The 24,905-nt window shown below is 39.6% G+C and overlaps 4 protein-coding genes across 6 annotated transcripts in view; 1 reads left to right on the plus strand and 3 right to left on the minus strand.

Moving 5' to 3' along the window:
- The window catches only part of LOC306908083 (rho guanine nucleotide exchange factor 28), a gene marked incomplete at its 5' end in the record, with an annotated part of 14,598 nt that extends 3,402 nt beyond the window's left edge, over nucleotides 1-11,196 (plus strand). The window contains 28 exons of the mRNA XM_079480672.1: nucleotides 1,604-1,734; nucleotides 1,868-2,152; nucleotides 2,581-2,749; nucleotides 2,850-3,045; nucleotides 3,492-3,564; nucleotides 4,761-4,861; nucleotides 4,956-5,061; nucleotides 5,127-5,172; nucleotides 5,305-5,443; nucleotides 5,664-5,778; nucleotides 5,866-5,921; nucleotides 6,021-6,063; nucleotides 6,142-6,202; nucleotides 6,321-6,415; nucleotides 6,628-6,756; nucleotides 6,922-7,172; nucleotides 7,279-7,404; nucleotides 7,485-7,602; nucleotides 7,688-7,942; nucleotides 8,183-8,259; nucleotides 8,400-8,581; nucleotides 8,645-8,712; nucleotides 8,866-9,033; nucleotides 9,104-9,196; nucleotides 9,392-9,501; nucleotides 9,591-9,638; nucleotides 9,713-9,817; nucleotides 10,083-11,196. Coding sequence (XP_079336798.1) covers nucleotides 1,604-1,734; nucleotides 1,868-2,152; nucleotides 2,581-2,749; nucleotides 2,850-3,045; nucleotides 3,492-3,564; nucleotides 4,761-4,861; nucleotides 4,956-5,061; nucleotides 5,127-5,172; nucleotides 5,305-5,443; nucleotides 5,664-5,778; nucleotides 5,866-5,921; nucleotides 6,021-6,063; nucleotides 6,142-6,202; nucleotides 6,321-6,415; nucleotides 6,628-6,756; nucleotides 6,922-7,172; nucleotides 7,279-7,404; nucleotides 7,485-7,602; nucleotides 7,688-7,942; nucleotides 8,183-8,259; nucleotides 8,400-8,581; nucleotides 8,645-8,712; nucleotides 8,866-9,033; nucleotides 9,104-9,196; nucleotides 9,392-9,501; nucleotides 9,591-9,638; nucleotides 9,713-9,817; nucleotides 10,083-10,397 — 3,661 coding nt within the window. The 3' untranslated portion in view covers nucleotides 10,398-11,196. The remainder of the gene's footprint in view (nucleotides 1-1,603; nucleotides 1,735-1,867; nucleotides 2,153-2,580; nucleotides 2,750-2,849; nucleotides 3,046-3,491; nucleotides 3,565-4,760; nucleotides 4,862-4,955; nucleotides 5,062-5,126; nucleotides 5,173-5,304; nucleotides 5,444-5,663; nucleotides 5,779-5,865; nucleotides 5,922-6,020; nucleotides 6,064-6,141; nucleotides 6,203-6,320; nucleotides 6,416-6,627; nucleotides 6,757-6,921; nucleotides 7,173-7,278; nucleotides 7,405-7,484; nucleotides 7,603-7,687; nucleotides 7,943-8,182; nucleotides 8,260-8,399; nucleotides 8,582-8,644; nucleotides 8,713-8,865; nucleotides 9,034-9,103; nucleotides 9,197-9,391; nucleotides 9,502-9,590; nucleotides 9,639-9,712; nucleotides 9,818-10,082) is intronic.
- tektl1 (tektin like 1) lies at nucleotides 10,843-13,704 on the minus strand (the record flags this gene model as incomplete). Its single annotated transcript, XM_079480673.1, has 8 exons — nucleotides 10,843-11,028; nucleotides 11,312-11,425; nucleotides 12,118-12,213; nucleotides 12,304-12,470; nucleotides 12,582-12,738; nucleotides 12,814-12,918; nucleotides 13,038-13,313; nucleotides 13,423-13,704. 8 exons carry the CDS (start codon nucleotides 13,702-13,704, stop codon nucleotides 10,843-10,845), a joined length of 1,383 nt encoding a protein of 460 aa, XP_079336799.1.
- Nucleotides 13,705-14,338: 634 nt separating this feature from the next.
- LOC306908624 (uncharacterized protein) lies at nucleotides 14,339-21,393 on the minus strand. 3 transcript variants are annotated; one of them, XM_079481672.1, is made up of 13 exons: nucleotides 21,275-21,393; nucleotides 20,535-20,641; nucleotides 20,149-20,339; nucleotides 18,838-19,877; nucleotides 18,600-18,752; nucleotides 17,358-17,426; nucleotides 17,056-17,172; nucleotides 16,473-16,622; nucleotides 16,054-16,221; nucleotides 15,772-15,963; nucleotides 15,467-15,658; nucleotides 15,149-15,249; nucleotides 14,339-14,996 (listed from the first exon to the last, which is right to left on the minus strand). In XM_079481672.1, the coding sequence occupies exons 3-13, from the start codon at nucleotides 20,318-20,320 to the stop codon at nucleotides 14,993-14,995; spliced, it is 2,358 nt and encodes a 785-aa protein (XP_079337798.1). In that variant the 5' UTR covers nucleotides 20,321-20,339; nucleotides 20,535-20,641; nucleotides 21,275-21,393; the 3' UTR covers nucleotides 14,339-14,992. The 3 variants fall into 3 exon arrangements, with proteins under 3 accessions (XP_079337798.1, XP_079337799.1, XP_079337797.1); XM_079481673.1 differs by lacking the exon at nucleotides 20,535-20,641 and having other exon boundaries at nucleotides 21,275-21,351; XM_079481671.1 differs by lacking the exon at nucleotides 14,339-14,996 and having other exon boundaries at nucleotides 15,012-15,249.
- Nucleotides 21,275-24,565, minus strand: ppt2a.2 (palmitoyl-protein thioesterase 2a, tandem duplicate 2). The gene is made up of 9 exons (XM_079481674.1): nucleotides 24,330-24,565; nucleotides 24,001-24,180; nucleotides 23,625-23,775; nucleotides 23,224-23,319; nucleotides 23,027-23,134; nucleotides 22,804-22,887; nucleotides 22,507-22,591; nucleotides 22,119-22,173; nucleotides 21,275-21,997 (listed from the first exon to the last, which is right to left on the minus strand). Exons 2-9 carry the CDS (start codon nucleotides 24,154-24,156, stop codon nucleotides 21,854-21,856), a joined length of 879 nt encoding a protein of 292 aa, XP_079337800.1. The 5' UTR covers nucleotides 24,157-24,180; nucleotides 24,330-24,565; the 3' UTR covers nucleotides 21,275-21,853.
- Between the last annotated feature and the right edge of the window lie 340 nt (nucleotides 24,566-24,905).

The raw sequence follows: 24,905 nt of genomic DNA on the forward strand, positions 1-24,905 counted from the left end.
CACATCTCAAAGACTCCTTTCAGTCCCAGCATGCACTCATCCACAGTCCTCTATTAACCAAATTGTGGCTGTTAAACATTTGACTTTATTTATTTTAATAAGTGTATTTACAGTTTGTATGTTTACGTGTATTTTATGTGCACTGTTTATTAGTTGGTCTTTCGCTTAAAACCTCAAGAGATTTATACTGCAACTTAAATTTAACCACAACTGTCTTGATCACAATCTGCCGGCTAGTGGCCTCTAGTGGGCAAGTCTGACGGAGCGCTGTAATGTCATTCTTGTGAAAGCTATACAGTGCTTTGTTAGTATGCTATGCCCTCTTGTGGACAACCATTCGTCCTAATCAATATTTATTTCTGGATTCTCAAAATGTCTTTTTGAATTCTTAATGTTGTACTATTCGACTTACTATGTGCTGTATTTTCAGATAACTCAAGCATAGAATAGTGGTGCACTTTTCATAAGGGCATACAATGAATGAAGCCTTTATCCATGAATTTAGAACAACCTCAAGTTTTACACATTTGTTGTACATTTTGGTCTGTGTCAATACAATGTCAAAGAGTGGTTCACTGAATTAAATACATTTCGTTGCACTGTACTTGTATGTGTGTAATGACAATAAATTGAATCAAATCAAAATCAAATCAAATGAGTAATATGTTGTAACCTTAAAGGGATAGTTCACCACAAAATGAATTACTCACCCTCTTCTTGATCCAAACCTGTATACATTTCTTCATTCTGTTGAACAAAAAGAAAGATATTTGGAAGAATACTAGCAACCTTTAATGCTACAGGACAATGTTTGCACCTGTTCATTACTTCTGTTAGTTACATTGTCTCTGTTTTGTATCTCAAATCACATTGTCTCTCACAAACCTCGCTCTTTCTCCCTCACTCCTCCCATTCTCTCTCTTTTCTCTCTCTCTCTCTCTCTCTCTCTCTCTCTCTTTCTCTCTCTCTCTCTCTCTCTCTCTCTCTCTCTCTCTCTCTCTCTCTCTCTCTCTCTCTCTCTCTCTCTCTCTCTCTCTCAGTCCTCTCTCTCTCTCTCTCTCTCTCTCTCTCTCTCTCTCTCTCTCTCTCTCTCTCTCTCTCTCTCTCTCTCTCTCTCTCTCTCTTTTTCTCTGTGTGTGTGTTTCAGTGTTCAGTTTGCGCCAGAGTTAGAGAGTCAAGTTTCTCTGGGTTTTTTGTTGACCATATCATTTATAAGTGTATGTTTATCTTGTTTTGATTTATACAATTTAACTTGCTGCTTATTGCTTGATTTCTTGAGCTTTAAACAATGAAGCTCAGCAGAAGAGAAGTTCCTATTTACGTGAGTGACACTTTTTTTTTATCTCCGCCTGAATCTTTTAGAATGACAATATCTGAAGAAAAATACATTTGCTACAAGTAATGTGCTGTGCAACTCTGTGATGTGATAAATATGTGTGTGCATATGTTGGAAAGCGGCTTTTTTTACTTACATCATTAAATTATTTTAGGGTATGGTTCAGAATAGTCTAAACAATATAATTTACTGTTTAAAAACAATTAGATCACATGTGTTTGTCTTTTTAAATATCTGAGTAAATGTGTCTATGTGTGTGTGTTTCAGGGCCAAGCAAAAGTTTTTTGCTCTGATCTCCTCAGTTCAGGAGGAAGAGATATTTGTGGTTCTAGAGGGTTCAACACTACTACATGTTTTACAAACTAGAGTTCACTCCATGCTGTACTTCATCGCTCCAGGTACAAAAAAATAGCATTAGCATTAAAGGTTAATATTAACATTAAAGGTTGATATTACAATCATTTTAATACTGATGTGTATGTGTGTGGTTAAACAATGGTGCTCCTTGTGCATCTTGATCTTTCTGCACAGGTCATAACAAATCAGAGTCGGTGTGTGTGCGAGCGTATACTTATACCGATGATGAGGTAACGTGTGTGGGCATGACTTTTTTAACATACGTGGAGGACGACGCCCAGGAACTGGCTGAATACCTGGTAACCCATAGCAACTGCCTCAGCACCACTGAGCACGGAGATTTAATTTCTCGATACGGTTTGAATGATAGCACTGCCAGGGCACAGATGGATGAAAGGGTCACGCTTGCCCTAGCTAATCTACACACCCCGCACAATCTCCTCGGCCAATCAGCACAAGGTGTGCTGCAATTTTTATTTTGGTGGATATTTAAAAAGTTTTTAATGCTTACGTTTTAAAGGTTCTTTTAGGGCTATAGGAGTTTGTACTGTGTGCTTGTCATGTATTTTAAGTATATGTGTGTGCGGGATGTGCATGCTGCATCTGTTTCCGTATGTTGTGTAAATGTGTGTGTGTTCATAATCTGATTTCACGGCTCCTGCATCACATCCAGATGACACAAATGTCCGGAGATGAGCAGTGGAATTATAAATGCTGAGTTGTAATTGGATCAGATGTCACCGTGGTGACCACAAATGAGGATGTCCAGTGTTCTTCTGTAATCGAAGGGATTTCACAGCTAGTCAATTCAACTGTATGTCAGAGGGAAAATGAATATATGGTATTTACTTATTTGTAAATGTTTGTGTGTGTGTGTGTGTGTGTAGAATCTCTACTGCACATGTGTGTGCGGCTGGGTTTTGTGACCGTCTCCGAGTTTCTTCTCTGTCAGCCTGGTGCCTTGATGGCTATCACCTCGGCCAATCAGGATGGGGACACACCCCTACAGCTGGCCCAAGAGACCAATCAGCACACATTGATTAAACTCTTCCAGCAGTAATGTATCCTTATTTATATTATAATTCATTTGAATGTATCCTTGTTTTCATGAATGGCTCTAATTATTTACAATCTTTTTTCCATATTTTTCTTTCAGCCCTCCAAATCCATTAGCCACACCCCTGGCAGGTGTATCTCAGGTATGGGTGGGCAGATCCCACCTCCTCAGGTTTAGCCACCCCTCTGGGATGCTGTGTCTGTCTGTGTGTGTGTCGGAGTGCACGGTCACAACACAAACCTCATCGATACTGATGCTTCGAGAGTGCGTAAGAGACTCTGCACTTCTAAACAAGGTTAGATTTCACACATGGAAAAGAGTAAAACATCTGCAATCAACTTTTAAATGAAATAAAGCTCCTCTTACATATGCTTGGAAAAGAATCAATTGTGTTGTGGTTGCTTTGAAGAATACAGTTTTGGTTTTGTATGTATTTGTATTCTATTAGATCAAAGCATTGAACAGGAATACAGAGCGAAGACCTGAAAGGAACCCTTTTTCATATACAGGTTACAATTTTCCCTTTGATTATAAAAAAAGCAGTCAAAAGGTTGTAGAACTAAATGTAGAACATTGGCAGATTAAACTGACTCTCTCTTTTTTACACGCATCTCAAGAATCGCCATACTCTCTGCCTCACAATGTAGGTGACCTTTAGTAATTCAGATTTTATTTTGTTTTGCACGTGTCATTTTAATAGGATTTATTCAGTATTTTGCTGTATCTTTTCACTCTCTTCAGGTGTGGATTAACAGTTCTTCTATGGATGAAGATGAGGAACTTTTATCGTCTGATTCTCTGTCCAATAGTTCAGGTATTACTGAATATTTTATGGCTACTGTATTTGTAATTCCAAATTGTATTGCTAATGTGCGTCTCCATAAAATGTAATGAGTTTGACTTTTTCTACCAAAGTGATTTTTTTATATAAGCAAAAGCTGATGTTTTCTCCATTTTAGTTTAAGACAAGTTTAACTTTGACACTCTACCCACTGCTAAACTACTGTTGTAAAAACGTTAAACTGTCATGACGTCGTGCCATTTAGCCATAGCGACGTGAACACGACTCTTGTAGGCTACTTGTAGTTACTTTCCATTGAAGATAGTTGGGAAATGTGGGGAAAACAGATAAAAATGTTAATCAAAGAGACAAACGTACCCATAGATAATGTTCCTCTATGTCATCCGAAGTTTTAAAGATGAAGTAACACACACTGTTTGTGCCAATCTCATATTAATCTTGAGAACCTATACAGTACTATTGCATACTTCGTATCTTCGAAGAGTATTTAGTTTGATAAAATTGATAAAAATAAAGATACAGCTAAACGATTATTTCGGGAAAAAGACGAGTGCCTGAAAGTGTGGGACTACATCATGAGCACACAATACATCAACACATTGATTCACTATAAATTACTGTTGTTTATATTATGTACATACACGCCGATTGCCAACAAAACACAGACATATGACTTGGATTGACTTATCCAGCGTTATATCGGAAATGCAGTGAGCAAACAAACATAGCTAAATTTTCGTCAGGCATTGATGGGCGTGCTCTTTCTCACGCTGGCTGGATGATGCGTGGGACTGCTTATCTGGGAGAATTGTCCAATAAGGGACTAAGAACCGTTGTTACGAAACGGGAATCCATGTTCGAAAAAAACGAGTGAATCGAGCACAGAAATACTACGTCATACGTTCGACTCGTTTTTTAAAAAGTTGACCATGTTAAGCTTGAGAAGCCAGCATGTTTAACACTGTAAAGAAGTAGCTTCACCAGAAACACTGTGTATGTTAGTTTTCATATTATATATAGTATATAGTCTTTAAATGTTGCGCTGTACATTACGATAAAAAAACAAAGAGCCTCAAAACAGATTTTTTAAGTTACAGGCAAGTATTCGGTTATTTAGTATATAGCTTCTGTAGAGTGCTAAATAGATGCCAATAAATCTGACAAAGTGTCTGTGTTTTCGTATTTTGGCAATTATTACATTTTTGTAGATGATCCCACAACTTACACCGACTCAACAAGGAGTTCCCTCACTGGCTCCAGCGTTACCATAACAACCAGCATCAAGACCCTGGAAGCTGCAGATGATCAGGTGAATGATAGGTTTAACTGGTTAAGTAAAGATTTTTTGTGGAGCATCTTGAATTGTTTTGCTCTAACTATAGTAACTTTAGAATATTTTCCAGATCTACCCTCAAGCTTCTTTAGATTCTGAGACAGATTCAGAGTCCGAGCCATCTGAAACAGACTCGTCAACATCTGAAATATCGGCCATCTGCAGCCCCAAACACGGTATGTGTGACATTTATTCTGTGTTACCATTTACTCCCAAAAACTTTTCATTGTTCTGTTTATAGAGCCATTCCCCTCCAATGAAGAAGAAACATCAGCCGAAATGGAAAGGTATGCATCTCGTTGTCACAACCACACATGTAACTTTGTATCACGTTACTTTTTGTTTGGTAAACCTCAACATTAAGTACAGTGTTATTTATTATTTTTTGAAAATATAAAAATTTGTGCTCAAATGCCTAGAATGCAGTGCAGTAAGTCAGAGGAGGAGGAAAGAGATCAATTCATCCCTCCATCCAAGAGCGAGACGGAGAAATATAAAGTGAGTCGAACGCTGAGCTTTCTAAGGAGCCGTATGGTCAACACCAAAATCAAAAACAGGGTAAGATCTGCCCATGAAATAAAATCTATTATAACATAAACTGGTACAATACATTTTCATAGAAAATAACTAAATTAATCCACAAAGTAATTCAGTAACGCTCAGGATTTTGCTATAGTGCCCCTTTGGGCATCTTCATAGAGACTCTCACCTAGATCTGACACGAGGTAAATGAATGTGTCTCTGTACGCAAGATTTATCCCTATATGTCTGTGTACAGGTCAATACCGATGTTGGTTCTGCCCTGCATCAGCTCTGCTTCCCGCAGCAGCCTGCTTATACAGTCTGTGAGGTGTGTGAGCGAGTTGACATCGATCAACTCCAGCAGTGTACATGTAAGTGTGTGTGTGTGTGTTTCCTTCTTTCATAGACATTGCTTTACATTCAAGCCTTAGATAATATTGATGTCATTTCCTGTTTAGACTGCTCCATGAATATGCATACAACCTGCAGTGATTCGGCTCCCTTGTGTTTAAAGGTGGGTATGTGTATTTATATGTGAGTATGTACAACACACTTTAGGGGAACACACAAGAGTGCATAAAATGAAAACATGTAATTTATTTCATTTACCTAGAATCCTACATCGCTGAAAACCACCGACTCTTCGATGCTACTCTGTGAGTAAACCAATCACATTCTACTAACCTGATAATGTGACCAGTTTTCGGACGCTAATGCGATACTTACTCATCCAGTCTCATCGAGTCGCAGTTCTCCTTCTCTGCTCCTGACCAACGACAACATTATGACACACAGGTCTGTGTAATTTATTCAGATTTATTCATTGAACTTTATTCAAATAAATCAATAATTCAATTAGTTTATGTCATTACTTTTAATATTTTTTGTAATGTTATGTTTTTCTGTGTATCAGGAAGCGGAGTAACAGCGAGGGGTGTGGCCATGATGTAACATTACGGAAAAGTTGGTCTTTGATGGGTCAATCATCTGAAACAAGCCCCACCTCCAGTAAGTTTACCCAGAAATAGCTTATTCAAAATCTATCATCTCTTTTTACCCTCATGGCATTCCAAACTTGTATGATGTCCTCCCATTCGTTCCAAAAAAAGTATATCTCAAGTAGCCAATATGATTTGGTTTTCTTTTATTTAGTTTATGATATCTACCCAATGTGTGCATTTAATAAGATACATAGATTAGTTTAATCATCTCTTTGCCAGATTCTTCTGAATATTCCTTTGCTCACGTATCCTTTGACTACACTGCTGAATCTTGGAGTGCTGCGGTGGATGCAGAATTCAGTATGACACTTGACAAAGAGGTCATCAAGAGACAGGAAATTATTTATGGTAAGTTATCATGGCTGTTGGACTGTTTTAGTTGATGCTTAAAAGAAATATGAAAAAGAAATAATACAAAGTACTTTAAAAATAAGGCTTTAAAAATGTTCTTAGTATGTCTTTATCTGATGGATCGAAAATTGCATGTGATTGGTTAGCGGTGTGTTGTTGCAGAACTGATGCAGACAGAATTTCACCACGTCCAGACTCTCTCTGTCATGTCTGACGTTTTAAGGCGGGGTTTGTCAGAAGAAGTGCAGCTGGAGCAGGACGTGATTGTTCAGATTTTCCCCAGGCTGGATGAACTCATGGCTCATCATAGAAGCGTCCTCATCGCTATGGAGACAAGACAGCGGGCTTCTGTTTTTCCAGAAAGTCAGAGGAACTATATCATCCGACGCATTGGAGACGTTCTGTTGGAGCAGGCAAAAAACGTTTAACCAATATTAATCAATCACATGCACTACACCGTAGTCAAACTACTCTAGCTGTTAATATGCCTCACGTTTATTTGGTGTGTGTGTGGTGTAGTTCTCAGGTCTGCATGGCTCTCAGATGATAGAGCTGTACAGTGATTTCTGCAGTCAGCATCCGGAGGCACTAAAGATTTATAAACAGCTGCTACAGAGCAACAGGAAACTACAGTTGTTCCTCAGAGTAAGTTTATTGATTGTAGCAGGATTGGTCTGTTGGTCTGATCAATGGAAATTTGACAATATTATTTGTAACCCTTACAGCAGCAAAGTACTAACTCTGTCATCAAACGACGTGAAATTCCAGAATTCCTTTTGCTTGTCACGCAGAGAATCACAAAGTATCCTGTTCTGCTGGAGAGACTGCTTCAACACACTGAGGGCACATACAAACATTACAAACCGTTATTCTAAATAAAATACAGAGATATATCATATTAACTAAACTTGTACTTCTGTATCTCTAGATGGCAGCGCTGAGAGGTATGATATAACAGTGGCATTAGAGGCCCTGCGCGGACTGATAGAGGAGGTGGAGCGACGTGTGGGTGAATACGAGCGTTCGAAGAAACTACAAGACACCATCAATCGCCTAGACAATAAAAGCTGCACTCGTATGAAGAACGGGGAGCTCTTCAGTAAACAAGACCTGCAGAAAACTCACCGTTGTCTCATGCATTCGGCCACGCTCACATGCAGGACCACCTCCGGCAGATTGAAAGGTGTGTGCGGTTGGAGGTCATGTTAATCTAAGAAGGATGTGTTTCTGGATGAACTACATTTTATTTTAGGTTCTCAGTCAATATTCATGCCAGACATAATTCTTACCTTACATTTTACCCCAATCCATAAAATCCAAAGCATGTGACTGTTGTTCCAGGACCAACCATGACCAAGAAACAGCACATGTGTTTGTATTCTCCTTTTTATTTAGTCCAAGTGTCTCCTTCTCTCTTTTCTAGATGTTCTCGGTCTGCTCCTCACTGATGTTCTGGCTTTTCTCCAGGAGAAAGAGCAGAAGTTTGTCTTTGCTGCGTTGGTATGGATCAAAAACTGTCATACCCTGTTTATTTCTGTGTGTGGGCAAGTGATGACACGGAATGCAAATGTTTGATGGATAAAAATGTCAGCACTTTTAATTCAGCTTTGTTAATGATTAAACAAAAAATGTGCCTTCAGGAGCAGAAACCATCTGTGATGCCTCTACAGAGACTCATAGTGAGAGAGATAGCCAATCAGGAGAGAGGATTATTTCTGATCAGTAGCGAGTGCTCTGCAGGGCCAGAGATGTATGAGATACACACACAGACCCGCGAGGAGCGAAACACCTGGATGTCGCTGCTGAGACAGGCCGCTGAAAGGTGAGTTTATCTGTGTGTGAGGAGAGAGTATAAATGAGTTTATGTACTGTACATTTATTTCAGCCTTCCCGATGATCAGATCAGGAAGACAGAGGGGGACATCAAGGTCAAGAAAATACAGAAATTACAAGGTACACATTCATCTATACTGTATCTATATTCATCAGACCATTATCAGTCCATACAGTACATACGGTACATCCATTTATTGATCTGTCTATCCATCATCCATCCAACTATCTTCTTTATATATCAAACGTTTGAATGTGTGTGTGTGCATGTAGAGGCACTGTTCTCTTTAGATCTGCAGCTGTGCTCTGTTATCGAGGAGAAGTTAAGGATCTGTAGAGGAACTGGTAGATGGAATCTGCCTACCTGCCGGCTGCTTGTTCAGCCCCACCCTGAAAACACTCCTCAGGGTATCACACTGCTATCTGATGCACAGGGAGAAGGTAATGTTCTTTCTCTCTGTAGACACACAGTTATAGACTCCTGGTACTCATCCGTCTCTCTCTTTCCCAGTGGTGAAGTTGGGCATCACTTTGTGGTCTTGGCTGTTCCCATTCATTTGGTCATCAGGTAACCATGACAACTTTGGCCAGGACACAGTGGCCAGTGAGTAAACACTTAACATTTCTTTACCCCCAAAATGTTGATTTTAAATATGATATTTGTGTTTCATTCATTATAGTCTTACGGGTGTAGAATGATACAAGGATGATAAGATTTTAGAGTGCATTGATACCTTATTGCTTATTTGTTCAAAAGTATAAAATCAGAAAGACCACAATTATCGTCATTTCTCACCAGGTAACAAACTAAGTATCCCTAGTAAGGCCAGAAAATGTGCTCTGGTAGAATCAGGGGTGGGGCCACTCGCTTTATCTCCAATAAACCCCACCCACCAGATTTATGCAAAGGTTGGTAACAGATTCACGAACAATTTAGTGTTCTGTATATCATGCTAGAAAATAACACATTGAATGTTTATCTGTCAATCTACCTGTAGGTAGCGGAGAGTGTTCACATCTTAATCCATCTGCTTTATAGTCTACAGGTGGGAATACAATCGGTTAGTAACAGCTGAATGTGTATGTTTGAAAAAAAATAACCATTATTATTTTTTGAAAGGCTACTGTAATAATCCAGGACAGTTGCTTTGAAGTTCAAAAACTCCTTCTACTGGAGGGAGAAGCTTTACCCACAAGTCCTATCAGTGATTATGATATCAGAAAGGTGGGTGTAGATGTTCCTGTTAGCACATTATTAATAAAATCATTTAATTTGAAAACTTTCAGAATAAAACGAAATTGCTTAAAGCTTCTATTTATTCTGATTTACTTAATTCATGTAATTTACTTTAATGATCACGTAATTTACTTTGAAAAAAAGGAAGATTTTCACATAAAAATACGAATACATAGTTTTTTAACCTGTTCATTTTATTGAACTCAAAGCTTTTCTAATCGGATGATCATAAACGCTTCCTGAATCTCTGCAGAGTTTGGACACAGGTGGTGTAGTGGGTGGAACCGCGGGCGTGCGACAGAAAGAACTGGAGCGGAGAGAGAGGGAGCACACTGAAATCATGAACAGACTGATGAAAGAAAGAGAGCAGTATGAGGAGGAGTTAATGGAGTTTGAAAAGATGGTCGAAGTGTTGAGAAAGGAGGAAAAGACGGTGGAGGAGGAGAGAAGGAGATTGGGGGAAGAGGGGAAAAGAGTGATGAAGGACAAGAAGCGTCTGGAGACACAGCTGAGACTCGCTGACAGTCGCCAGAGAGATCTGAAGTTTATTACATCACAGGAGAAATGACGTGTGATTATGTGTCTGCAGTCATGTTAAACCCAGACCAACATTAGACTTCCACAAGACCTAAACCAAGACTAGATCACACAAGACCCAATGAAGATCAAACCCTCTGAGGCCACTTTTCATTCTCCAAAAGCATCTCGAAAAACAGAAAATAATTAAAAGGGAGTTTTATAGAGTGATGGGATTACTGGAATCTCTATAATGATGATCACGGATATATTTTAATAGCATCTGTGCTCATACATCAGTCTTTTACCAGCGTCACTCTGTTTGCCAACAAACGTTTCACACTTTCACACATCACGTGAATATTTCTTAAAATATGATTTACACACAATGATTTTGAAAACACATGGTAACTCTGTAGAATGTCCAAAAAGACCCAGATAACAATGTTTGAGAACCAAAGCACCATCTTTGTTATATATTTGCCGTGGATGGAGTTTTAGCTGGTTGACGGTCGGACAGATGGGGGACGTGGAAGTCTTCGACGCAGCCTGGCGATAGCAGAATCCACGCTGACTGCGGCACGCTTTCCATACCGGTCATCCTCAAGAAGCCGGTGGGCAGTCTGCAGCTCTGCGAGCTCTTTACGTGAAGATTTAAGATGCCTTTGAAGCATAAAACTGCCCTGAGGGATAAAGAGAAATATGTGTGTCAGCCAGTCCGACGTGATACATTTACAGTACTAATACTAACCTATACACTCTGCATCCTGATCTAAAATCAGTATCTAAAAGCATGTTGTAATATTTGTGCTACACGTGATTAATCTTCAAATATAAAAAACTGTATCAGCAGAATGCCTTGTTCTTAAATCGTGCTTAATATAAGAATTCAATACAAAAAAAGACAAAAGCAATGAAGGTTTGCAATGTTCGAGGAATATTTTGAATGCCCTGACATGTGATCACCTGTGTGAGCAGGTCAGACTCTGGCAGCCCAATGCTTGAATGCCGACCATAGATCTGAGTCATTGGTCTGCTCAACACTTCACGACAAAACAGATCAGCGCTGCAAACGGGGCCCTACAAAATATAAGAGACATACAAAAGCATAGAAATGAAAAGACAAGAAATGTGGGGTTATTTCTACAAAGCACACAAAAAATATTTACATTTAGTCATTTAGCAGACGCTTTTATCCAAAGCGACTTACAGAGAGTTCGGGGAGCAATAAGTGATGTATCATAGAGGGGCAATAATACAATAGGTGCTAGTACAAAGTTACTAGTTTCAACAAAAGCTAGACCACTACCTGTGGAGAGAAAGAGTTCTTTTATGTTTTATATGAAACTTAGAAACAAAAATTAAAGGAACAGTTCACTCAAAAAGTAAAATTCTGTCTTCATTTACTCATCGTCAAGTTCTTCCAAATCTGCATAATTGTCTTTGTTCTGATGAACATAGAGAAAGAATGCTTGCAACCAAACCGTTCTTGGCCGCCATTGACTAGTCAGCACTTATGACTACCATTGTAATTTTTCCTACTATGGTGGCCAATAACTGTTTGGTTACGAGCATTGTTCCAAATATCTTTCTCTGTGTTCATTGGAACAAAGAAATGTATACAGATTTGAAAGAGAGAGTAAATTATGAAATCTTATTTTTGGGTGAACCGTCACTCTATGCTGGAACATTAACACCGTATGCTTTGTGATCACTATATAATCACACTTAAATGTTACTTTGGTATTAAATCGGCTCTAAATTAAACATACCAGTGCTTTGCCAAGACTGTATCCTGCACACTGCATCTGTCTCTGTTTGCGGTAAATGGCCTGTCTCGTGGCAGCCGAGCATAGTGTGAGATGTTGCTGATGATTAATAAGAGAGGAATGCATGTACATACATGGTTACCAATTTCTGTCATAAAGTTAAAGACAGCTTTAGTTCTATTCTCACACCTCCAGGTTAACAGTTTCAGTGATTTTCTTCAGCAGAGCGTCACTGGTGGATTGGTGGAGAGCCGTTTGCTTTCTGATGACACGAGTCATGAGTTGTGTCGTGGTTTCTCTGAGCTGCTGAGATTCACGCAGTACTGATGCTGAACAATCCAAAGCCTGTTTACATTCTTAAAGAGAATGAGAGGAACAATTAAAAGTCAATCAGCAAGGTCATTAAACCATTCATTTTGGGTTTCGTGTGGGTGACAGACAGACGGGACGTTCTTCATATGGTTTACCTGAAGTAAATGGTCCAGCAGGGTCAGGTTTCAGCGAGAGGGGAGAGGTGTGGGTGACCACACCGGCTGAAAGTGAACCGTGCTGGGGAAGCAGCTCTGTTACTCTGGACCTCTCAAAGGCGCAATCCAACAGCTGCCTACTGCTCTCAGCCAAAGCCTGAAAAACATTTAACAATTGCAATTGATTTAGTTTCATTCAAAATTTCAATATCAAGGGAGACCTGTGGTGTACCTGCTGTTGAGTCAAAGACTTTCTCAACGTGGACTCCAGTTCCTGTTTCAGTACATTTAATTCCCTTCGCTCACACTGCAGAAGACTGTCTGCTCCATCTCGTATCTTAAAAAAATATGGAACCAGTCGATACGAAAAGATGAATTCCTTTGAATACATTTATTCTGAGCTTTCACTCCTTGTGTAGGTCATAAAAATCTTTCAGATATACCGCATCTACTCACAGTCTCTGAGATGGCTGGACGAAACATCCTGTCATCTGAACTTTGCCGGTTGACCTGTAAAGCTTTTCTCAGACCACGCAGTAACTTCTCCAGTCGTTCCCTGTGATGCTCCAAGCTGGTGCCCTCCTGAGTCACCCTCGTCGCCTGTTTGCGCAGGTGACACTCCACCTCTCTCACACCCCGCATGTAGTCGCCCGCCATGCCCGTGCTGACCACTGCGCTCTGGTCACGCAAGGCTGGCGGGGGAAAGGGACCGCTGATAAGTCCAGAAGTAAACTTTATAAAAGAACAAAAAAAATCTTAAAGCAACCTGATACATAAAGATCGTTTAAATATATTTTTATATACATAGGACTATTAATCTTGCATAAAAGTATTACTTTACCATTCCAGTGGGGTTCCTTCGGAAATGATCTTTCTTTTCCAATTCACTCTCATCGTGCTCCTTTTCAAAGCTCTGGTGGCCACCGTAAGCGCTCGACTGTGGACATCTGTAGGAAAACGTCCCAAGACTGTGCCTGACTGTACGTGTAGAGGGGTCAAGTTGACCAATACGATTTTTGCGAACAAGATCTTGGGCGCGCAGGATCGAGCGGACCGTCGCGTCTCTCCAGCCTTTTGATCCGATAACCGCAGGAGGAGGAGCGGACTGGCTCATGATCATCATACTTAACCACAAGAACCTTCCATTCACCGGAGAAACGCGACTAACTTACCTGAAAAGTGTTTGGGTTTAAAAGTGTTGCGCTGTCTCCAAAGCAACAGTTCCTCGAGAGACGCGCACCGGGCTCTGATTGGGTAACGCGATACGCGCAAATTTGATGAGCGTCAAAGGAGGCCCTTCTTTAAGGTCCATTCAAACTGCAACCAGATCAGTGGCGATCCGGTTACAGGACGAGAAGAGATCATATGCTGTGACTTGCAACAGAGTATCCGATTTACTCAGATTAAGGTTTGGATGATAACAGACATGTGAAATCTGTTTAGTCATTTTTTGAAAATAAACTTTACTTAAAAATCCAAACTGAATTTAAAGTGTTTATATTATAAAAACATAAATATTTCATTAAGAGAGCGAAATTAAAGACCTGCATGTTACATTAAGGAGTGTGGACAATTTAATAGAAACAGTTGTGTTCCGGTGAAGCTCAACTCTCGGATCATTGTGGGTTCAATTCCCAGAAAACACACACTTGTTGATAAAATACACCTGTAAGTTGCTTTGTAAACAGTAAGCCTCTGTTTATGTAGATTTGAATTCTAGCAAACTTTAATAATGATCACACAACAGTCACTTGTTTAAATAGGAGGTTTTTATTGTCAATTATACCCTTGAGTTCTCAAGAAAGAACCTTTTAACATTTGCAAATAAAAGAAAACCTCAAACAACTGAGAACCACGACCGGCACAAACTTGAGGTATCATTTTGAATGGAAATGAGGTACACTGAAGGTTGTGGGGCAAACATTCCAGCATACCCAAATAAAATAACAGCATTATTAAAACAACACAAACATGACAAATCTACATACAGTCAGTAAAGGCATATTTATGAGAAAGACCCATCCGTGGAAAAAAAGTGCACATCCGGGACCATGTCTGTGTCTCCAGGACAAAATCGGCATCATTCATTCATAAATACGGAACAAAAAAAAGATAACACGGAAAATGAAAACATCAGACGAATCAAACAGTAAGCGAAAAAGCAGCATTCAATATGTTCAGCCACCATAATCAATAAAACATTTAAACACAATTTAAATTTTGACATCAATTGATTTAAGGCAGTCGGGAATGTTATGGAAAATATATTGGAATGACATTTACTACAATATACAGACCAACATAAAACCTCTTGAAGTGCAGTGTTGGTCTGTCTCAATATCCTTCACATGAGCATCAAGCGCAACGATTTCTTCTCAAAAAGGATTGTGGGCAGTAGATTGAGACATTCCTTAACTTTAATGCAGCGAACAGACAGTATAATTATTTACATCTGTACACCAATAAATGACACAAATCAACGATCGAGAGTCAATCGACAAATTCAGTGTATTCACAGGATCATTATTACGTCCGTGTCTCTCATATGTAGTGACAAGCACACTCACAGCGTCTGTTTGAGTCCTGTCTTGGGTGGAATCCTGCCTGATATGTTTTGTTGAAGCTCTGTTAGCACACCATCACGCTCCTCTAACTCCAGGAGAACTTGCTTTGGGGACAAGTGACATGTGTTATGTAAAATAAAACACTGACAACAGATAAGCTGCTACATTAGAGATAGAGGGCTGTATTTAAAAATATAATGATTACATTTCATTGAAAGTCATTTGTCATTTTAAATTAAATATTTCAAAATCTCTGTCGCATGAACATTACCAAACCTCTCAAAATCCTGCAGTAGATGAAGACTACAGTACGGTACCTACCTCAATGAGTTTATCCCGCTTCTGGAGATTCTCTATTAGTTTTCCCTCTTCAAAGTCTCGCTCCTTATTTTCCTTCTTCTGCCCTAGTTCAGCCTCCTTCTTCTCTTTGGTTTTCTCTCTCAGTTCCATGAGTGTGTTTTTGAGTTTCTCTGATAGTTCAGTGATGGCTTGTTTGTGACCTTCTCTTTGTTCCTGAAAGAAAGGTGGACAATGAGAAAAACATCTAACAAACCATTTACAAATCAAATCTTACAGTGGCCCGGGGTCTCGGATGGGACTCTAAGTGCAGTGCAGTCAGAAGTTACCTTTATGATCACTTCAGAGTCCTTCAAAGCTGTTGTGAGACTTGAGATCTCCCGCCTCAAGGTGGCGCCAAGCTCTTCTCTATCTCTGAAGCTGGCTTCCAGCAGAGATTCCTTTTCTTGGAGCTGATTTACTAATCCAGCCTCAGCCCCGCTACCTTCCAATCCCCGGCCAATCAGAGATTCAGAAAGCGCCTGACGATAAATGATAGTTAATTAGGGACTTCTTGAAATCACACATTAACCAAGTTCCCTTTGCAGTGAAAAGGATAATGCCACGTCTACCTGCACATCCCTGCGTGAACTCTCCAGCGCCCCCTTGAGTTGGGAAATAAACGCTTCATTATCTTTCACCAGTGCAGTCAGGGCTGAATCTCTCTCTTTCCACACCTCCCACTCCTTCATCATTTCCTGCTGAGCTCGATCTCGCTCGGACAGCTCCACACCCAGGTGCTATGAAGAGACAAAATGTGACTTCAATAAAAATGTACTGATATGTCATCATTATGTAATTTCTTTTCACACAAAGTGACATTTTTCTATACCTTTAGGTCACTTATTAAAAAACACAGAACTACAAATAACAGGATATGTGCAACAAATATCCTAACACATGTTTACAACACCAGCAGTCACCAAACATGTGTTTAAGTAAACTGTGTGTTTGTGTAGTGTTGCACAAGGGCGCTGTTTGTTTGACTCACATTAATAACATCCTGGTTACACTGGAGTACTGTGTTGAGTGTGACCAGGTCTCGGTCTCTCTCTCTGCCGGCGTCTTTAAGAGCTTGAAGTTGTTTTTCCAGCACTTTCTCTCTCTCCCTCGCATCTGACAGCTGAGCCTCCAGAATAAACTAATTACCATAGTACAGGATAAACAAATACCCAATCATTTGCATTATGCACATTACGACAAAACAATGCCATACAAAATAGTGTTGTCCGTTTGTGGACTACCAAACACAAATACTGTTATGTAATTTAACAACATGCATACGTTTTTATGTTTTAAGTGTTTAAATACTTTTTAAGGCCACTACATAATGTGTTCACTCAAGTTATTCATCATACTCAGTCAGCCAGAACCAAAATTTACACAGACTGCTAATGTTAGTCAGAGCTCGTTTGGTTTTTTTTAATTGTTGAAAAAATTGATCACGTAAGATTTGTATGACTAGTTAGGCTTAGTCTGTGATTATAAATGGCTTAATTTAAAAACAAAAGAAGGAGATGAGAAGTCTTCACGCATGAGATTAGCCGATGTGTGTCGTTTAATCTGACCCTCACCTCACGCTGACCGCGTTTATCATTCACGGCATTGGTCAGTTTTTTAATAAGACTGTCTGACTCCTTTGACTCCACCCCCTGCTCACCACACAGCCTCTGGATCAAAGTCACACATTCCTGAGGGAAAGATCCAACATTTTATCAGCGGCACATCCATGACATGCATGCTATCTGTGTATTTCCTGAATCTGCCGGAATTTATGGATTTACTCTTAAAATTCCTAAAATGATTTTAGATTTTAAAATAGCACCCATGATGAATTAGCCATCACTGAACACCAGTTTATAAATGCAGTACTAACCTGGATTACGTTCTCTCTGCTGTGCAGCGATTGGCTGAGATTGTCTATCAGGTCATTCTTTAGACAGGCCTGTGTGCAGCAAAAAGAGACGCATATCAGATTATTATTCTCACTAATGGGTATCATTCCCACATGCAGTGAAATGAGTCCTATTCATGCCTGAGGGACAGTTCATATCATTGTGACTCGAAAGCATTCCTCTTGAGCTATTTTACTGCTACCAGCTCACATCATGGAGTCAGTTTCACTCTAAACTATAACAAATTGTAAAGGAAACTTTAACAATTTTGACCCAAACATAAAAATAATTTATTTACTCCGATGTCATTCAAAACCTATATATCGTCGCTGTACTTCTGAAACCTTGTTTCTCCGAATTCGCTGTTTTTCACAAAATGGACAAAACACTGTACTTTTTGAATGATTAAAAACTGTGTTGTCAAAGTCGACAAGCACTTTTTAGATTTTTGCAAAACCCAGTGACAAACATAAAGGGTGACAAATAATAATGATTTGTGGCAAAAAATTTAAAACACAGAAAATGGAGATAAAAGGTTTCAGAAGGACAGCAGCGATAAGACTCTTCTGTCAAACACAAAAGAAGATATTTTGAGAAACGCTTCAGTGGTTGTGTGTCCATACAATGTAAGTCAATGGGGCCAATGTTGTTTGCTAACAATCGATTTAAGTTTACCCCTGTAAACTTGTGTCTTTCCCTCATCTTGTCCAATCTTAACAAATATGAATTGATTTGGCATCTGATGTCAGAAATCAGCTTCAATCATTTTTTTATGATCTGAGAGAGGTAGATATTGAGCTCTGAAAGTCCAAGAAAATGCTGTTCTAACGCAAGTAAATATGAAGCTTTTTGCAAAAAATTTGCTTTTGCTTTTGGTTCCAAATATATTAAAGCAAGATCAAAAGACATTCAAATGTAGCTGTTGAAAGATTGGTGATAATAAAAACAGGTACAACCAAAGCCCAAGGCAAACTCCTCCAGTCCGGGAAGATTCCTGGACGAGGCGTGTGAGCGTGTGCATGAACCCAGAGCATAAAAAAATCCACACACCCTTAGTAATATGCTTTGAATAACCAATCATTTGAGAAGTCAACAAAAGGATTAACAAATGGCGTGTTATACATGTTAATTCTAAAAACAATACGCAGACCACATGTTCAGCTTTCACACCCAATTTTATCCATAGATTTCTATATTGTTATCAACCCAATGTCAAACAGCACCTTTGGAGGAGTCTTTGGCTGATTGACAGGAGCGCTGGTTACTGGTTTGTCTGCGTTCCTGAGCTGCGCCTCCAGAGTTCTGATGCGAGACTGAGCTTGATCCAGCTGCTCACGCAACTGCTTCACAGCGAGGTGAACCCTACCTGTAGACACCTGCATAAAGCAAAGGAATAAAAGTATATAGGATGTAAAAAAATGTAAAACAGATTCTCTAATATTAGGCAAATATTAGCCTCACCTCTCTCTGCAAAGGTAGAAACTCATCTCTTAGTTCGGTCAGCACATCTTCGCTCTCCTCTTCAAGCTCATCATCCGTCCCGTTATCTTGCTCTCCGAAATTCAGTTCTCTCACTAACCCCACTTTTACTCCCACTTCGTCCTTGCCATTATGCACCTCCCCTCTGTCCAGCACAGGAATACGACTGCCAGCTGGTGAGCTGACCGGCTTTCCCTCAATTCCCTTCAACTCTTTTAAAAATGAATCCAAGATGACCGCCTGCTTCTCCGGCCAATCAAATGGATCGTTGCCATCCAAAGAGTCCAGTGACTGGACGGAGGCCGTGCGGGATCGAGATTGCAAAGAGTGACAGGATCCGGACAATGAGGCGGAGCTTGAGCTGACAGACGGCACTTTAGACCAATTAAGAGGCATGCTGCGAGACTTATCCCGAGAGAGGCCCAATGAGGCAAAGGCTTGCTCGGGAAGGTGTCTGGGAATGCCACAAACAGACTCATAATCTGAGTCGGACACTCGCAGGGAGTCGCAGCATTCGCATGTTTTGTCTTTATGGCACCGTTTCCCTGTTCTCCTGTAATGTGGACATGACTCTGCTTTCTCGGACCACCACTCGTACTCCGAGAGAGACATATTTTCCCGTAGCATCTCTCTGTATCCTTCTCCGGCAGAATCATTTCTGTGTCGTCTTCCCGGTTCCCCTTCCTCCTCACTGGAGCTTCCTTTCCCCCTGGAATTAGGTGAGTGTCGTTGGTAGTACAAGCTTCGGACCCATCGTCTGATCTTGTCCCTTTCCTGAGTGAGTTTCTGGAGTCTTTCACTCGACAGAACCTTGACTCGTGAGATGACAGTGTCGAACTTAAAAACCTGCTCAAGAACAGACACGCACTTGCCACATATAAACTCCCCCTGTCCGTCCCTACGTGGTGCAGGCTGCTCTATTATGTGTGTCAGGACACAGAGCAGGTCTATTCCTTTTGTGGGGGTGAGCGCAGAGTGAGACTTGGAGAGCGACCGAGAGGAGCTGAGAGATAAAGTGCTGCCTAAAAATGTTAAGAAGAGAAATTAAATCAGTTAAAGGCGACGGACATAATTGAACAGCTTTAACGCGTCCACTCGCATACTCTCTTGTCCATAGCCTTGGATATTTAGTGCATCATGGAAAGGCTATGGGCGATTAAGTCTTTTTAATAACCTTTTGTTTCATCCTGTTTATAAAACATATATTCTGTTATTAATAGCTTATAAAAAAATGAATAAACAAAACTATTAAACTATAAATATTTAATAACTTAAACGTATTTTTGTTCATACCCCATGGGCTGCTCTGCATGGATCTGGGCAAGCTTCCCTTCCTGGAAAAATCTGTTGGGGTGTGAGGTTGCGTCCCCTTCCGGTTTTGAGCCGTGTACAACCATCGCCGCTGGTTCCCCTGCAGGTCACCTCCACAGATCCGGCACGCTTCGCTTGTACTTCTGGAAGTCATTATGCATACAGTAGATGCTCTACAATAATACAAAAACAGTTTTTAGATTTTACAATTAAGAGATTGTAAAAAGCAAACACATACATTATAAAGAACATTTTCTAAAGCAATACGTCATTTTAGGCTGTTAATGACAATATCGACTTTGCAGTGAAAGCATTTTTATTCCACACAGCTGTGTAAATCTATCAGTAATTGTTTTTAATGGCAGTACTGTTGTCCTTTGCCTGGGGTGGATCCACTGGATGACAGCTCGATTTACCCTCGACAGAGTCACTGTTTACACAGCTAAACCACAGACTGGACACGTCGACCTGCAGCCTTAAAACACACACACACACACACGCGCACACACACACACACACACACACACACACACACACACACACACACACACACACACGCGCACGCAGGCACGCACGCACAATAAAAAAATCTGATTCAATATTGGTCCAATCTCGCATGATTTATTTAATTCAAGTTTATTTTGTATTGCTTCACATTTTGTTAGTTTCACTTCAGGCTTTATATGAAGCCTACACGTAAACCACGTATTTTGTACACTATAAAACACAAGAACACAAAATCACGTGATCATTTACAGCCAATAAGCATCAGTTTAAAACAAATATACATAAATATGGGTAACGCAACGCGTAGGCAGATAAGTTCCCATGCGGTGAGTAATCTCAGCAACTCTCGGTTCGGCTTTCGGTGTCCTACGCTCTTGAACTCGATTGCGATAAGCCGGTGTGGATATAACACGCACATATCGAAACGAATCTAGACTTATGATTCCAGGAATGACAGAATGACCCCGCAGAGGACATAAACGCGATATGACAGACGCCTCGACAGACCAAACAACTGTCAAACACACGACAATCGACGTGATAAGTTTCGAGGCACGAAAAAGACGATTGCGACCGCAAACTTACAGATAAAGTTACTTACCGAGATTCCGGAAGAGTTTAAGTAAACCCGAGCACGTCTAGCGCGTCCGTACCGGAGCAGTGGCCACCGCGCGCAGCCGGTTTACCTTGCTGACGTCATTATAAATACCTGTTGAGCACGCGGCTGCGCGGCGCGCTCCAGCTGTTTGCGCGATTACGCGCATGCACAGCAGCCGCCCACATGCACTGTCGCACCGTTATGAATAAATTCGGTATATCGAGTTGCATTACAGAGGATACTGGGGCTTGTTGTCACACTTTTCAGATTAGAGACTGTATATTTAAGTTTTAAGTAGGGGCCGCGAAGTCATGACTACGTTAGACATTGCTATTTAACATATTAACACACAGCTTTCACCCTGGATGTTTTATTCATTTATTATTAAAACTACAGTAGCACAAACGCAGCTCTAAGAAAATCCGTTATAGCATAAATGGTTCATAACAAATTATATTCTAGTTGCAAATCAAACAACAACTACAATCCATACAAGTAATGATTTTCATTAAAACCGGAGTGTGTAATACAGACAAGCTAAACATACACGATCACGTGTTCAAGAAAACAGTTTTCTTTGGATTATGTGAGCCACTTGTTAATGCAGGTCTGGTAGACCATGAGGTTTGAATGCCAGGATGTATGCCACACACCGGGAACGACACACTTCACCACGGCTCCTCTTGAATCCAGTGTTTTCAGGCCGAAAGCATCTTTTTGGTAATACTGGATAAAGAGAGGACAAATGATTACATCAAGCAATACAGCTAACTATCTGGACTAATGTTGACTAAAAGTGACCAGCAATCTTAAATCTTAAAAACAAGATGTTCTTGTGTCCACTTACGTCCTGATTTTCCATCTCAACCACAGTGTCATTGCTGTTATAAAATCCAAAAATACTGTAGGGCGAATTGAGAGATAGAAAGTTACTGTAAGGCACATTGCCTTGAACATGTTTTATTCAGAATCAGAATTTCAGAGACGCCAAACTAAAAAAACACCACCTAATCCCGTGAGACCTTTGTAGTGGAGTTCAGATGTCACTCTAAATATTTCTCACATTAGTTTCAGTCTGGTGCATTTCCACACAGATTAACCCTTTCCACAACGTTCTTTGGGAGTGCAGTTTGATCATTTGCAAACATGTACTTAGTTATGGCATGTTATGTTTTGTTGTTGTTTCGAAACAGCAATTTTAGATGTGGATGATGTGATAAAATATCTGCAGAAACCTCGATTGCCATGGCGTAATAACGCCATCATTGTTTCCACCAATCAGGACCAGCGTATGTATTCGTAGGAAGCTGTCTCGCCACGCTGCAGAAGAGAAACACACAACAGGACTTGAGGCCACAGAACCGAAAATACATGAACAAAAAAAGATGCTGTAATCTGAGCAGTATATACACACTAAACAGATTCATATTTGCCCTTGTTATAATAAAAAACATGCTAAGAAACCTTCTGTAAGTTAGCAATACAAATATTTTTTTTTGGGCAATACAAATATTTTTTCTTCCCTTTTTTACCTGTTGAGTTGACATGCTGTATTTCACCATTCAGTGGGGCAAGATAGTTGCTGCTCTGTAGATATCTCTCTCTTTGGTGTGGGTCTACAGAGAGAGAGAAAACAGAGTCAAGCAGATATGATATGTAAAAATCAAATAAAACAATGATAAAATAAAAAAATGCACGGATAAAAAGGATTTAAAAGGGACAAGGTTTTTCCACAAAAGTGACAAATCTCCTGACCATTCCAGTAGTTGCAGACAGATATCTTTTGTCCCCATGCTGTATAACAAATATGGAACAGCCTTGTCTTGATAAACTTGGGGAAAAAATACCTCAGATAATACGAATCTGTATAAAAATGGACAACGTAAATTACACACCACATCTGCTTTATTTAGAGATATCGCGGATTGTAATGTAGGAAGTATATTACAAACCTCCATACTGGCCAGCTAGTGGCGAAGCCAGGAAAATCAGAGAGTGAACATTGTGTGTGGGAAGAGTTGCAAGAACTCCACGACATATCAGACCACCTGTGCATGTGTTAAAGACTCAGAGTAAATAGATTATAATGAAGAGATGATGGTTAAAAATACAATAAAGGGAAACATTATTTATAAAGTTGAAATTAGTTATTTTGTCTCTTATATTATTGTGACAGTTTTAGATATATTCAATAATAAGTTGAGTATATTATACGTTTAAAATGTATTTATTTTTAGTTATTGTCATTTTTGGTCAAAATGTAGTTTCGTCTCTGTGCTTCTCTAGAAAACGCTACTTTTTCAAAAATGTAGGATAGTGTTATCTCTTATAGGGATGGCTAAAGTTGAATGACCTTGTGAAAAGCAGATGAGATGGACACCATCTGCACTCTGCATGATGGAAGCGATGGCCTGTCTGAAACCTTCCACCTGTTGCCACAGTGGTTTTAAACTGGAAATGTAGTCATACAAGGCAAATGTGGTCACATTGGTACCTGGATGAGACTTGAAAAGAGAAGTTTGTGAGTTTCACTTGAGATGGAAAAGAGAAGTGTCAAGCAAGTCATTTCTAAAATAGTATTATATTATTCGGTTGTTTAAAACTGAGATTCTTGTGGGTCTAAAAAAAACCAATATCATGTTAAAACAATGGGACATGTTTACGAATGTGATAAACGGTTCTGGCACTTTAATGCGTCCTATAGTATTAAGAAGTCAAGATGATCTTACCTCATTTATATATTTCGCTAAAATCTCGAACTGTTTTGGTCCATCTAAAATCCCGTGAACAATAATAACTGGTCTGTATCCCACGACGGAGGACAGCATTAACACAGTCCACATAAAAGCACAGTGTTTGCAGCAACCAATGATCAAAGCCGCCATAGAATCACACCAACACTCACAGTTCTTAAAATATAAATTCAATAAAATTAGTTTTATAACTTTATATATTCAGTATTTTCGTAGGCCAGTCTAATGGCAACCGGTTTGACAAATGTGTATTAAACGCTGCTGTGAGTCAAATGCGGTTTTAATAGATATTGGTTGTTCCGTACCTGTAGCTTGTCACAGTTGAGGTGAAGTGTCACAGTTTGGGTGATGGTTAGCGTTATATAGACCGCTTCCTCTTTCAAGGCTATTGATAAACACTTGGTGTGGTTTTATCGGAAGATAAACAAGCAAAACACAACAATTTCACAATTATAACGATGAAAAGTAACAATGTCTGTAACACTTTTGCTATTGACCTCTTGTAGAATCGAGTTAGCCTGCAGAGGTGCCTTTTAATTACAAAGACTTCTAGCCTTTTCTAGCTCTATTACAAAAATATAGAATGATATAGCCTATTTACTTAAAGAAAAAAAAATTCTGCCTAATAAAGTCGTCCCATGAGCATTATAATATACATTTACTTTGTAAAAAATGTGTTTGTTTTTGCTTGTTAAAAATAAAATATAAGCTATTTTGTGTTCTTGTTTTCTACACTCATTGGTATTTTTTATATACAAAATATTTAATAGGATTGTTCTAGAGACGTTGAAAATTCAATTTATAATATTTAATCAATGTTTTGAATAGATATTGTCATTGCGTGTGGTGATTGTTTATATTTCTCTGTTAAAAACGTTGAA

Source organism: Barbatula barbatula (assembly GCF_947034865.1).
Source record: "Barbatula barbatula genome assembly, chromosome: 19".
Taxonomy (NCBI): Eukaryota; Metazoa; Chordata; class Actinopteri; order Cypriniformes; family Nemacheilidae; genus Barbatula; species Barbatula barbatula.

Coding starts and splice junctions, on each gene's coding strand:
- LOC306908624 (XM_079481672.1), bottom strand. CDS start 20,320: ATGACTTCCAGAAGTACAAGCGAAGCGTGCCGGATCTGTGGAGGTGAC. Junction 16,222..16,472: donor GTAACCAGGATGTTATTAAT/GTGAGTCAAACA, acceptor GTCTCTTCATAG/CACCTGGGTGTGGAGCTGTC. Junction 15,964..16,053: donor GTTCACGCAGGGATGTGCAG/GTAGACGTGGCA, acceptor ATTTATCGTCAG/GCGCTTTCTGAATCTCTGAT.
- ppt2a.2 (XM_079481674.1), bottom strand. CDS start 24,156: ATGGCGGCTTTGATCATTGGTTGCTGCAAACACTGTGCTTTTATGTGG. Junction 23,320..23,624: donor TCTCATCTGCTTTTCACAAG/GTCATTCAACTT, acceptor ACACATGCACAG/GTGGTCTGATATGTCGTGGA. Junction 23,135..23,223: donor ACTAGCTGGCCAGTATGGAG/GTTTGTAATATA, acceptor ATTTTTATACAG/ATTCGTATTATCTGAGGTAT.